Source organism: Ranitomeya variabilis, chromosome 1 (assembly GCF_051348905.1).
Source record: "Ranitomeya variabilis isolate aRanVar5 chromosome 1, aRanVar5.hap1, whole genome shotgun sequence".
Lineage (NCBI taxonomy): Eukaryota > Metazoa > Chordata > Amphibia > Anura > Dendrobatidae > Ranitomeya > Ranitomeya variabilis.
In genome coordinates, this window is record NC_135232.1 from 1,135,014,149 (window position 1) to 1,135,027,474 (window position 13,326).

Here is a 13,326-nt window from a genome sequence, read left to right on the forward strand (position 1 = left end):
GGATAGGGCATTACATGCCCCAGCGTCACCACTGTGGATAGGGCGTTAATTGCTCCAGTATCACTGCTGTGGATAGGGCATTACATGCTCTAGGGTAACCGCTGTGGATAGGGCATTCCATGCTCCAGTGTCACCACTGTGGATAGGGCATTAGATGCTCCAGTGTCACCACTGTGAATAGGGCATTATATGCTCCAGTGTCATCATTGTGGATCGGGCATTACATGCTCCAGTGTCACCATTGTGGATAGGGCATTACATGCTCCAGTGTCACCATTGTGGATCGGGCATTACATGCTCCAGTGTCGGCACTGTGGATAGGACATTACATGCAGCAGTGTCACCATTGTGGATAGGACATTACATGCTCCAGTGTCACCGCTGTGGATAGGGCATTACATGCTCCAGTGTCACCACTGTGGTTAGGGCATTCCATGCTCCAGTGTCACCACTGTGGATAGGGCATTACATGCTCCAGTGTCACCACTGTGGATAGGGCACTCCATGCTCCAGTGTCACCACTGTGGATAGGGCATTACATGCAGCAGTGTCACCACTGTGGATAGGGCACTCCATGCTCCAGTGTCACCACTGTGAATAGGGCATTATATGCTCCAGTGTCACCATTGTGGATCGGGCATTACATGCTCCAGTGTCACTATTGTGGATAGGGCATTACATGCTCCAGTGTCACCATTGTGGATCAGGCATTACATGCTCCAATGTCACCACTGTGGATAGGGCATTAGATGCTCCAGTGTCACCATTGTGGATAGGGCATTCCATGCTCCAGTGTCACCACTGTGGATAGGGCATTCCATGCTCCGGTGTCACCACTGTGGATAGGGCATTACATGCTTCAGTGTCACCACTGTGGATAGGGCATTCCATGCTCCACTGTCACCACTGTGGATAGGGCATTACATGCTCCAGTGTCACCACTGTGGATAGGGCATTGCATGCTCCAGTATCACCACTGTGGATAGGGCATTCCATGCTCCAGTGTCACCATTGTGGATAGGGCATTCCATGCTCCAGTGTCACCACTGTGGATAGGGCATTACATGCTCCAGTGTCACCACTGAGGATAGGGCATTACATGCTCCAGTGTCACCACTGTGGATAGGGCATTACATGCTCCGGTGTCACCACTGTGGATAGGGCATTACATGCTTCAGTGTCACCACTGTGGATAGGGCATTACATGCTCCACTGTCACCACTGTGGATAGGGCATTACATGCTCCAGTGTCACCACGGTGGATAGGGCATTGCATGCTCCAGTATCACCACTGTGGATAGGGCATTCCATGCTCCAGTGTCACCATTGTGGATAGGGCATTCCATGCTCCAGTGTCACCACTGTGGATAGGGCATTACATGCTCCAGTGTCACCACTGAGGATAGGGCATTACATGCTCCAGTGTCACCATTGTGGATAGGGCATTCCATGCTCCAGTGTCACCACTGTGGATAGGGCATTACATGCTCCAGTGTCACCACTGAGGATAGGGCATTCCATGCTTCAGTGTCAGCACTGTGGATAGTGCATTACATATTTCAGTGTCACAACATTGGGTATGACGTTACGTGCTCCAGAGTCATTGCTGTGGATAAGGTATTACATTCTCTAGTGTCACAATTGTGAATAGGGCATTTTGTACTCGTGTCACAACTTTGGATATGGCATTACATGCTCCAGTGTCACAACTGTGGATATTTCGTTACATGCTCCAGTATCATCGCTGTGGATCGGGCATTAGATGCTCCAATGTCACCACTGTGGATAGGGCATTACATGCTCCTGTATATAAAATGCCCTTTTTTCAGCACATTGCTGCAGGTTTGCAGTTCTTTCTGCCTATATGTTGCATTTTTCACATATTCCTTTCCTTCCACAATTTAAAAATAATCTCAGATGTAGCAGAGCTGAAGTTGCATTTAGGACAGCTTCCTTATGTCTGTGCATTTGGGAGACTAGCATGTTCAGCTCTGCTATATCAGACAATCTCAGCTCATCCACCTCTGTAGTCTGCAGAGCTGCCCTAAGAGCTCGCAATCTAATGGCTGCAGCCCTGTGCACATAGGCTGATGCTGAGTGCAGGCAGAGCTCCTGTGATTGATAGTGATGCTCACATTTCCCATCAGGCAATGTGTAAGTGAGGGAGGTGCTGCTGCTGCTGCTGCTCCAGACAATTTATGACTCTTTCTGTCCCTTTAAACACTCCAGAGCTGAGCACAGTGACAGCAGCTCTGCTCTATGCTGGAGCTCACAGAGGGATTGCATTACATGGCATAGCATGCAGCAGAGGATGTGGGCAGAGCAAGAAGAAGGACGCAAGTGAGGAGCCAGCAGCTGCAATAGGGGCATCCAAGTGCTGCCAGGAGCCCCTCTGGAGGATTAGAGGAAGCCCCCCATTGTGACCCCCCAGGATTCTCTACCTGGAAGCTCCATCTCCTGGAAGGATACAGTGCATCCCTGGCTGTAAGGATCTAAGGAGGCACTCTGCCCCCAGCAGGGCACCAGCTGCCCCCACTGAGTGGGTACTGTCCTGATCTAAGGATTTGGGAGCCCTTTAAAGTTCCAGCGCTGAATGAAGCCCTGAGCTGGGGATCTGAGGCTGAAGTTTCTGCAGCAGGGGGTGCCATCAAACTTCTCATCCCCACATTTCATCCTCTTGGATTGCTGAGGCTTTTTTTTGCAGCTTGGATCTAAAGGGGGATGTGTATCATACAAGGTGCAGAGCTGAGCTGGGAAGAGAGTGAGTTAAACACCTGCAGAGCTGAAGCCTGAGTGCCCGGCAGTGCCAGAGCCAGTCCCTGTGCCAGGGGGTCCTCTATCACCATGCTCTCAGCCAGGCTGTGTGGATGTGTCCTGCTCCTGCTCCTCTCGGGTAAGTCCCCTATCTCTGTGCACACAGCTGGCATCCCATGGTGGCACCCTGCAGGGATATGCATGCTCGGATGTCTGTAGCCTGGCACTGCCAGCCTCTCTGCCTGCAGGTCTGGGTGGATTGCCAGCCACTGGCACAGCTCTCAGCAGCAATGGAGAGGAAGGAGGTTCTAGAGGCAGGGTGGCACTGGATGGGGTTAACCACAAGTGTATTGATTACATAGGTAGAGATCTGGCAGAGCTGAGATTCCTACAGATCTGTATATTTGGTGCTGCAGCCCCCCCAGCTCTGCTACATCTGTGTGCGATCCAGTGTGTGAGGATGGAGCTGCTCTCACTGCCTGCAGGCACATCTAGATAATTCATCAAGGCGGTGGGTCTGGGGTCTTCTGCGCTCACATGTTGTCTTCTCCTTATACCCAACTTCAGCACACAAGTTCCTATCCGCTAGATACAATGTATCCTGCCCCATTACATAGTAGAAGTCACCTTTTACATACTACTTTGCAATGCAAGAGATTTGTCAGCAGTAAATAAAAAACAATACAAAGGGACAGCAGATGACAAACTCCACTCTGCTGCATCAAGAGTAACACAGCTGCTCAGCACTGTGGACACTGGTTGACAGCAGCCAATAATATATTTTGCAGCGTCCCCCCAAGATCCTCTACAAGCTGAAACCCCTTCTCCCTAGCCTGAGCTTTAAACCTTGCTCTTGCTCCCCCTTCTCTCTCCTGTCCCCCCCTTTGCTCTCTCCTCCTCCCCCTCATCCCTCTCCTGTTCCCTCATTTCTGTCTCCTGCACCCCATCTTCTCTCTCCTCCTCCTTCCTCTTCTCTCTCCTCCTCCCCCTTCCTCTCTCTACAGTTCCAACTTTTCCCTCTCCTGCTCCCCTTCTTCTCCCTCCTGTTCCCCCTTGTCTCTCTCCTTTGCCCCCTTTTCTCCTGCTACCCCTTTTCTCTCTCCTGCTCCCCCTTTTCTCTCTCCTGCTCCCCCTCTTCTCTCTCCTGCTCCCCCTCTTCTCTCTCCTGCTCCCCCTCTTCTCTCTCCTGCTCCTCCTCTTCTCTCTCCTGCTCCCCCTTTTCTCTCTCCTGCTCCCCCTCTTCTCTCTTTTGCTCCCCCTTTTCTCTCTCCTGCTCCCCCTTTTCTCTTTACTGCTCCCCCTCTTCTCTCCTGCTCCCTCTCTTCTCTCTCCTGCTCCCCTCTTCTCTCTCCTGCTCCCTTTTTCCCTCTCCTGCTCCCCATTTTCTCTCTCCTGCCCCCTTTTCTCTCTTCTGCTCCCCTTTTCTGCCTCCTGTTCCTTTTCTCTCTCCTGCTCCCCCTCTTCTCTCTCCTGTTCCCTTTTTCCCCTCTCCTGCTCCCCCTGTTCCCTTTCCTGCTCCCCTCGTCTCTCCCCTGCTCCCCCTCTTCTCTCTCCTGCCCCCACTTTCTCTCCTGCTCCCCCTTTTTCTCTCCTGCTCCCCCTCTTCTCTCTCCTTCTCCCCCTTTTGTCTCTCTCCTTTGCCCCTTTTTTTCCTGCTCCTCCTCTTCTCTCTCCTGCTCCCCCTTTTCTCCTGCTTCCCCTTTTCTCTCTCCTGCTGCCCCTTTTCGCTTTACTGCTCCCCTCTTCTCTCCTGCTCCCTCTCTTCTCTCTCCTGCTCCCTTTTTCCCTCTCGTGCTCTCCATTTTCTCTCTCCTGCCCCGTTTTCTCTCTTCTGCTCCCCTTTTCTGCCTCCTGTTCCTTTTCTCTCTCCTGCTCCCCCTCTTCTCTCTCCTGTTCCCCTTTTCCCCTCTCCTGCTCCCCCTCTTCTCTCTCCTGCTCCCCCTCTTCTCTCTCTTGCTCCCCTTTTTCCCTCTCCTGCTCCCCTCTTCTCTCTCCTGCTCCCCCTTTTCTTCTCCTGCTCCCCCTCTTCTCTCTCCTGCTCCCCTTTTTTCTTTCCTGCTCCCTCTCTTCTCTCTCCTTTGCCCCTTTTCCCTCTCTTGCTCCCCCTCTTCTCTCTCCTGCTCCCCCTTTTTTCTCTCCTGCTCCCCCTCTTCTCTCTCCTTCTCCCCCTTTTTTCTCTCCTTCTCCCCCTATTCTCTCTCCTGCTCCCTCTCTTCTCTCTCCTGCTCCCCCTCTTCTCTCTCCTGCTCCCCCTTTTTTCTTTCCTGCTCCCCCTCTTCTCTCTCCTGCTCCCCCTCTTCTCTCTCCTGCTCCCCCTTTTTTCTTTCCTGCTCCCCCTCTTTTCTCTCCTGCTTCCCTTTTTCCCTCTCCTGTTCCCCCTTTTCCCTCTCCTGCTCTCCTTTTCTTCCTCCTGCTCCCCCTCTTCTCCTGTACAACCTCTTCTCTCTCCTGCTCCCCTTTTCTCCCTCCTGTTCCCCCTCTTCTCCCTCCTGTTCCCCCTCTTCTCCCTCCTGTCCCCCTCTTCTCCCTCCTGTTCCCCCTCTTCTCTCTCCTGCGTCCCCTCTTCTCCCTCCTGTTCCCCTCTTCTCTCTCCTGCGTCCCCGCTTCTCCCTGCTGTTCCCCCTATTCTCTCTCCCGCTCCCTCCACATTGCTGTATAATCATTTTTCCACAAGATGAGGTTACTCAACCAACACATTGCAAATTCACAATCTATTTAACAGCTATTTTTTTTTTTTAGCAAAGAAATGAGTATTAGGGAGAAATGCAAAGTACGCAGCCCCCTCCCGAATACTGGACACAGGAAAGGGACTTGGGATGAGACTTTAACATGAGTTTCCATTGCGATTTGTTTGTAGAGTGCGAGCAGGGATTATCGGCTCCCGTGTGAACGCACCTGTAATTGGCGCAGATTGAAATTGTATTTATTCTCCATCGTTTTACACCTTTACGTGATCGGGAGATTGGACGATGATGTCTGAGAGGAGGATAGTCCCATCATTAGTGAGGCTGGATGGTCAAACTCACAGCCCCCAGGGCGATAAGCAGGATTATTATTTTATTATTGGTGTTTTCTGGGGGCCAATAGTAAAATAGGAGAAAAATCTAAAATTATTTAAGGAAATAAAAACTATAATAAAAAGGAAAAAAATAAGCAACAATATAATTGTGCAAAATATAATACTATAAAAAGAAATAATAAAAGAATTTTTAAAAAATAGAATCTGAATGATGATGATGACGATGATGATTGATGATGGTGGTGGTGGTGGTGGTTTGAGGTCCTTGTAAAAGTTTACTGGTTATTTAATTAGCTAAATATAAAACTCGTTCTGGATTACGACACGTTTCATTCACTTTTCCCATGGTTAACCCTGCGGTTGCTGGAGCTGGGCTCTTGTAGGGTCCGCATGTATCGGTATCCGGACAGATGCCCATAGAGCGTCAAAGCTGCTGCTTTGTTCTCCACCTAGAAGAGGCAGAGGCGGCCTGTAGGAGACACTAGATGGCTGCGAATAATCCTTCTTTGTGTCTATGGGACTTCGCTGTTCTGCTCTTACAGGAGACACAGATCCCCGTCTGCAGGAAAGTTTCTCATTCTTGGAGACTGAAAGAGATTTTTAAGGGGAAAGTGGATCTGGTAACCTGCTGGGCTCCAGTGCAGATACATATATACTGTGCAGACGGGCTGGATACGGACAGCACAGGACCCTGTGCAAGGAAAGACCCTGAGGCCATGAGATTATTGGCTCAGACCCTTATATGCAATGTAATAGACAGGAGGAAGCTGCTGTAAAGCTTCAAGTGCTCCCTCCGACCCACTGCACCTATATAGAATGTGTATATATTGCTGATAGATAGAAAGATAAATAGATAGATAATAATGTTCTTTTCCTGAAATTCCGTGCCTTTTTTCTCCACACATACCTTTGACCATTGTGGCCATAGAGTTCTATTTTACCCTCATCGGTCCACAGGACTTGTCTCCAAAATGCATCAGGCCTGTTTAAATGTTCTTCTGCATACTTCTGATGCTGAATTTTATGGTGAGGACACAGGAGAGGTTTTCTTCTGATGACTCTTCCATGAAGATCGTATTTGTGAAGGTGTCTCTGAACAGTAGAGCAATATATCACAACTCCAGTGTCTGCTTAATCTTTCTGAAGGTCTTTTGCAGTCAAGCGGGAGGTTCTGATTTGCCTCTTTAGTAATCCTATGAGCATCTCTCACTGAAATTTTGCTTGGTCTTCTAAACCTTATCTTGATCTCCACTGTTCCTCGTAACTGCTATTTCTTAATTCCATTTCATTTCAAACTGAGGAAAGGCAACCTGAAAACGCTTTGCTATTTTCTTAAAACCTTCTCCTGCTTTGTGGTTCTCCATCATTTTCATCTTCAGAGTGCTAGGCAGCTCCTTAGAAGAACCCACGGCTCCTAATTTTTTACATGCCACTGTAAATAGATAGATGGTTAGATAATATATAGATGATAGATAATATGTAGATAATAGATAGATGATAGATGATAGATAGTAGATAGATAGATAATAGATAGATAACAATAAAGGAGGCAGCACTCCAATTAGTTATGAAAAAAAGTGGATTTTATTAGCCCATATGATGTGGCAATGTTCCGGCTACAATGAGTTTTGCCCCACATAATTCGGCTCAGTTCCTTGCTGACCGCGGTGCTCCAGGGGTGCCATAGCAGTGGCATGGCCGGCCTGTGTCACCCTTACCATATCAGAACCATCTATACTTGAGTTCTTCATGATCTGTAGGAAAATAATGATTGGCCCCCGTGATGACCTAAGAAAGTGCGGGGCCACTTCTATCCTTCATGGATTGCTGAAGCTAATGGTTGAGTATTCCACATTAGGTAACATCTCCTAGTAGAACGTCGAACCAAATCCAAAACTTTAGCCAAAGTTTTTCCAAGAGTTTTGAGCTTTCTAAGAACTCTACGGTTGCATTTGCATCCTGAAAAGTCAAAATGAATGACCCCCTACTGCCCCAGAAACCTCCATGGTGGCTTCTCATCCCCCACGTCCAGGCTATAACATGCCCAATCAATCAGAATTTATTACTTGGACTTCCTACCCTGACCATCTGGGTGGACATAAAAAATGTAATAGAGCATAAAAGCCCCTTTGACCTTTCCTCTGGACATTCACTCACGGACATTAGTGACTACCATTACCGGGGCAGCATCTTGCAGCTATGAAGAGCTGGGAAGTGTCGGCTTACGACTGCAGCATAATAAAGAATTTATTCTCTGTCATATATATTCATATAGCGGCGCGAAAAATATATATTTTATATATTATTTATTACTTTTTTTTATTTTATTTTTTAGATTTAAGCAGTTTGCAATTCAGGAGATCGGCCAAAAATGCGGATGTGTGACTGATATAATGCAGCCCCGTGACTGTGAATTCTAAGCGCAGCCTCTTAAAAAATTCACAAATGGATCAGATTTTGCCAGCGTCCTGTTACAGAGAAAGCTCGGAGGTCTCGGAAATAGATACAGAACGTTTAAGACCCCTGTGTGCCTGTGCCGGGAAATGGTGTCATCACCATCAATATTTTATCATGCAAAAAAATCATAAAATAGCGTAAATTCTGGATACATTATTATGTTCTCATAGTTTTTATTATTATATTATTATTTCAGAAGTTTTTGGCACAAAGTCAAAAATGGTCTTTATTTTTGTCTTTTGTCTGTTTTTCAACTTTTTAGAGAAAAAAAAAACTCAGGTTCAAAAATGGTACAAATTTGTGCCAAAGTTTTACTCCGGGGGATGTGGGGACGGTACTATAGTGCAGTTGTGACAAATTTGGCAAAGTTTTAAGAAATCGCAATTGATGAATCAGCTGAAAATATCTGGAAAACCCAATCCTTCGCCCACCACGATGAACATTAAAAAGAAAAATCAGAGAACACAAAAAAAAATAGATGTTAAAAAAGGCGCAATTGAAAAGGAGAAATAAATCACAAGTGAAAAACAGACCAAAAAAACATGAAAAATTATACAAAAAAGGAGCAAATGCAGTAAAATGACATTTTTGAGGATCTGTTCTGTGTTGTATTGCTATCATAGTTCTCTCAGGCCACAGGGGTGAAGCTGCAGTGGGTGCAGAGGGAGCTGAGTTCTGGTTCCTAAGGGAGCCCAAAGACCCCACTGCCAAATAAGAAGACACTAGTATTAAACATGGTGGATGGTAGGTAGGCTTCTGTTATAAGTTTTGTATCAAGTCTCACCTCTGATAACCCCTCAAAACATATTAAAGGGGATGCCTAGGAGGTTGTTTGGCTTAAAAAAAAAAAAATAGTGATTGGTGACACCTTCTCTTTCGACACTTGCCTGGTCACTGGTGTCCAGTTCCTGGTCCTATCACAGGCCGAGACAGTTCGCCACTGCTGCCAGTGGTTGGCTGAGGAGGTATTTTCTGCCATTTCTGGTGTGACTAGATAGGACCAGAATGTGGAGACCGGGTAAGGCTTGGAACAAGTTTGATCCCATTGATAACAAAAATATCTGCTAGACAACCCCAAATACTGCACCATTCGTTGTCTATCTCAACCATAACCTGAATATGGGGCTTCCCACTGTTGGATTTCATAGGTTTTTGTTGTGTCCTGGCCATTAGTAAAATCCTCTAGCCAAAGATGGGTTCCCTTCTTGGTGCATACCACTGATAAGTAGCTAGAGCCATGTGATGTCAGGACAGAAGGCAACCTCATAGTCGCCCCATTTCCTTGTACACTTAAAGAGGAACACAAATATGACCTGGGAGGCACTAGAGAGCTAGGAGCGCTACGACCTCTTTCTATTCACAAGGTAGGACAACATTTGTAAAAAATAATGAAAAATATGTCTGTTTAACGTGTCCTAAAGACCAAAAACTGAAAAATGTATGCAAAGCTCTCCACTGGAAAGAAGCCAGACTAAAAGTCAATGTAAGTGTCATAAGTGTGTCATGTCCTCCTAGGAGATCTGGGGTCAGAAGATCACTACGTATTGTGAGTCACAGATCTTTCATTTAGCCTTTGTGTTTGTGTCCCATATTAAATGGATTTGGTTTACTTTAGTGCTGAAGAGGCTAACAAACTTTTCTATGCTGGTCATAAACTTGTAGCTCCACTTTCAGCTTCTTCTGATATGGTCATAACTTCTCCTTGTAAAACCTGGACAGACCTTCTCTTCCTTTGCTTAACAGCTCCTTTGTACACCATTCTGAATAGGAGTTGGTTGTAGATGCTGGAGATCGTTGCGTGCTGTTTTTGTGTGTATGTTTTCCTCATTGTCCTATTCCCATTTGGTTGGTATATTCCTATCTTCCCTATATACATCTTTACCTTTGGTGAGTGTTTGTATGTTTCCTTCTTTCTGTTATCCCTGTTTTGTCTTTGTGTCTTGTTTACCTTAGATTTCTGTCCCAGACCTCATGGCTTGGGAAAAGGGACAGATCAAGGTTTTACAGGAGCATAGTAAGGTTGGAGACTCAGGCCTCTCTACCTTCAAGAGTACCCCCGGGTTAGGAATAGTTAGGGTCCCAGTTCCATGGACAGTGTGAGGCTCCACTTGCTTACAGAAGACCGTCACGATGTGACAATAACACTTTTTATCAGGCCTTCCAACATGAGTAAGAATATTAGCCAAATGGGAGCCCATCTTTAGACAACTTTTTCAGGTACTAACTTGCCCCTTGTCTGTACAGAGAAGGGGTTTGTTAAGAAGATGAAATACTTGTGGTGCAGTTCTGTGTGTCTATCAGTATAAAACGATCAACAAACGTTCATACCAAGCACAGGTACTCTGTGCACTCTTGGTGTGGCAAAGCAGATCAGTGCAACTTCTGAAGTCAAAGCTGTCAATCAAGGGAGAGGAAGATCTGGATACATAGAAAACAAGTTGGTGTGAAGGTGCCTTGATCTGCTCAGTCACTCCAAGGATGCACCAAGTGCATGTGCTTGGTTTGAATAGGCATTTTGTGTTGACAGACTCCAATCAAAGAGATATAGTTTAAGTAAAGACTCCTACAAGCAATGGAAAAAAAAGTGTATAAATTAGCTCCCTACAGGAAGGAAGTTTTCGTTTTAGTGGAGGTGATTAACCTATAATTCAATGTCTACTAGAAAATTGGCCAAACTGCAGTCTCCACCAAATGCAAAAGACGCAAATCTGTAAACAGCCGTTTCAGGGTTCTCACCAAGACAGAGGAGGACTGTGATGTATCTCCATTCAGGTGTACTGTTTCTCTTGTTTTCACTGTGGCTTGGGGTTTTAACAAAACCATTAACCCATCTGTAGACAGTTATTTTCAGTGTTCTTGTCAGTATAGAGGAGTACTCTAATGTAGCTCCTCTCAGATGTACTGTTTATCCCGTTTTTCATAATGACTTAGAATTTTAACGAAACCATAAACTCATCTGTAGACAGAGGTTTCAGGGTTCTCGCCAGGACAGAAGAAGAATTTGATGTTGTGCCTTTCAGGTGTACTATTTCTCCTGCTTTTTCACCATGACTTGTAATTTTAATAAAACCATAAACTCATCTGTAGACAGCTGTTTCAGGGTTAACATCAGTACAGAGGAGTACTGTAATGCACCTCCTCTCAGGTGTACTGTTCCTCTAATTTTTTTTTCACCATGACTTAGAATTTTGACGAAACCATAAACTCGTCTGTAGACAGCCGTTTCAGGGTTCTCGACAGGACAAAGGAGTACTGTAATGCACCTCCTCTCAGGTGTACTGTTCCTCCTGGTTTTTCACCATGACTTGGAATTTTAACAAAACGATAAACTCATCTGTAGACAGCCGTTTCAGGGTTCTCGACAGGACAGAGGAGTTCTGTAATGCACCTCCTCTCAGGTGTACTGTTCCTCCTGGTTTTTCACCATGACTTGGAATTTTAACAAAACGATAAACTCATCTGTAGACAGCCGTTTCAGGGTTCTCGACAGGACAGAGGAGTTCTGTAATGCACCTCCTCTCAGGTGTACTGTTCCTCCTGGTTTTTCACCATGACTTGGAATTTTACCGAAACCATAGACTCATCTGTAGACAGCTGTTTCAGGGTTCTCGCCAGAACAGAGGAGGACTTTGATATACCGGTAGCTCCTCTCAGATGTACTGTTTCTCCTGGGTTTTCACCATGACTTGGAATTTTATCGAAACCATAGACTCATCTGTAGACAGCTGTTTCAGGGTTCTCTCCAGAACAGAGGAGGACTTTGATGTAGCTCCTCTCAGATGTACTGTTTCTCCTGGTTTTTCACGATGGCTTGGAATTTTAACAAAACTATAAAACCATCTGTAGCAATGTTCTTAACAGGACAATGGAGGCTTTTGACGAAGCTGACGAGTCTAGGAGTACCCAAACAAAAAACCCATGTGTAGACAGCTGTTTCGGGGACTTTATAGGTGGGACAGTTGACTTCATACTGCAGGTGACTGATTTGCATTTATTTCCCATGGAACATTGCATATGAGACTCACTTTATCAGGAATGAGTGCTCCCCCCAGAGATGAGTGAAGATGGTCGTCCATTATTTTTGGTCTGTAAATCTTTTTATTCCAGTTTTTGTAAAAATAAGCCTTGCGATTCTGAATTCAGCTTTCTTGATAACATATTTTTTAATTTACTCTACATTGTCTCCTTTTACCGGAACACGATTATTCAAGGAAGGAAAATTAGTAGAAGTGGATGGAATATCGAGGGAATAGAGCGCTGAACTTGTTAAAGGAATCCAGTGTTTACCATGAATATTCAGAGTCTCGGAGGTTATCATGCCTCGCGTTTGGACTTGGTGCTCTCCATGGATCCTTACAGGAAAATATAAATTAGCCAGTCCACTTGTCATCCTTGATGTAGAGGGTCTATTACCACGGGACCTAGAGACGTTGTGCTGTAAAAACAAGTCCCTGCCTGCAAACTACTGGAAATACCCACGCTTTCTCTGCAAACTGTGCACTTTTGACCCATCACACATAACATAAAGCCTTTATAATAAGCTTTATGCCCTAGATTTCCTTCCTTTTTTCCCATTATAGAAATGTAGTGCAGACGATCTTCAAGATTTGTTGGTATTTCTCCACCTGAAAGCTGCTCGAGATTAATAAAATGTAAAGGGCTTATATTGTCATAGTAACATAGTAACATAGTAACATAGTTAGTAAGGCCGAAAAAAGACATTTGTCCATCCAGTTCAGCCTATATTCCTATATTCCATCATAATAAATCCCCTGATCTACGTCCTTCTACAGAACCTAATAATTGTATGATACAATATTGTTCTGCTCCAGGAAGACATCCAGACCTCTCTTGAACCCCTCGACTGAGTTCGCCATCACCACCTCCTCAGGCAAGCAATTCCAGCAATTGTCAAGTTTTGAAACCCCATTATCAGCCTTTATCATACTCTGTCTTAAAGGGATTGTCTGTTCATAGGATATTGGAGACATATCCATATGATAGGCCATCAATATCAAATTAATGGGGGTATGAAAAGTGGTACCCTCAGCAATCAGCTGTTATTAGCTGCAGATCAGTTCCTATCCTGCAGTACC

General features: G+C 45.6%; 1 protein-coding gene across 1 annotated transcript in view; it reads left to right on the forward strand.

Moving 5' to 3' along the window:
* The first annotated feature begins 2,133 nt into the window (after positions 1-2,133).
* The window catches only part of GFRA4 (GDNF family receptor alpha 4), a 500,869-nt gene continuing 489,676 nt past the window's right edge, over positions 2,134-13,326 (forward strand). The window contains exon 1 of the mRNA XM_077280305.1: positions 2,134-2,893. Coding sequence (XP_077136420.1) covers positions 2,845-2,893 — 49 coding nt within the window. The 5' untranslated portion in view covers positions 2,134-2,844. The remainder of the gene's footprint in view (positions 2,894-13,326) is intronic.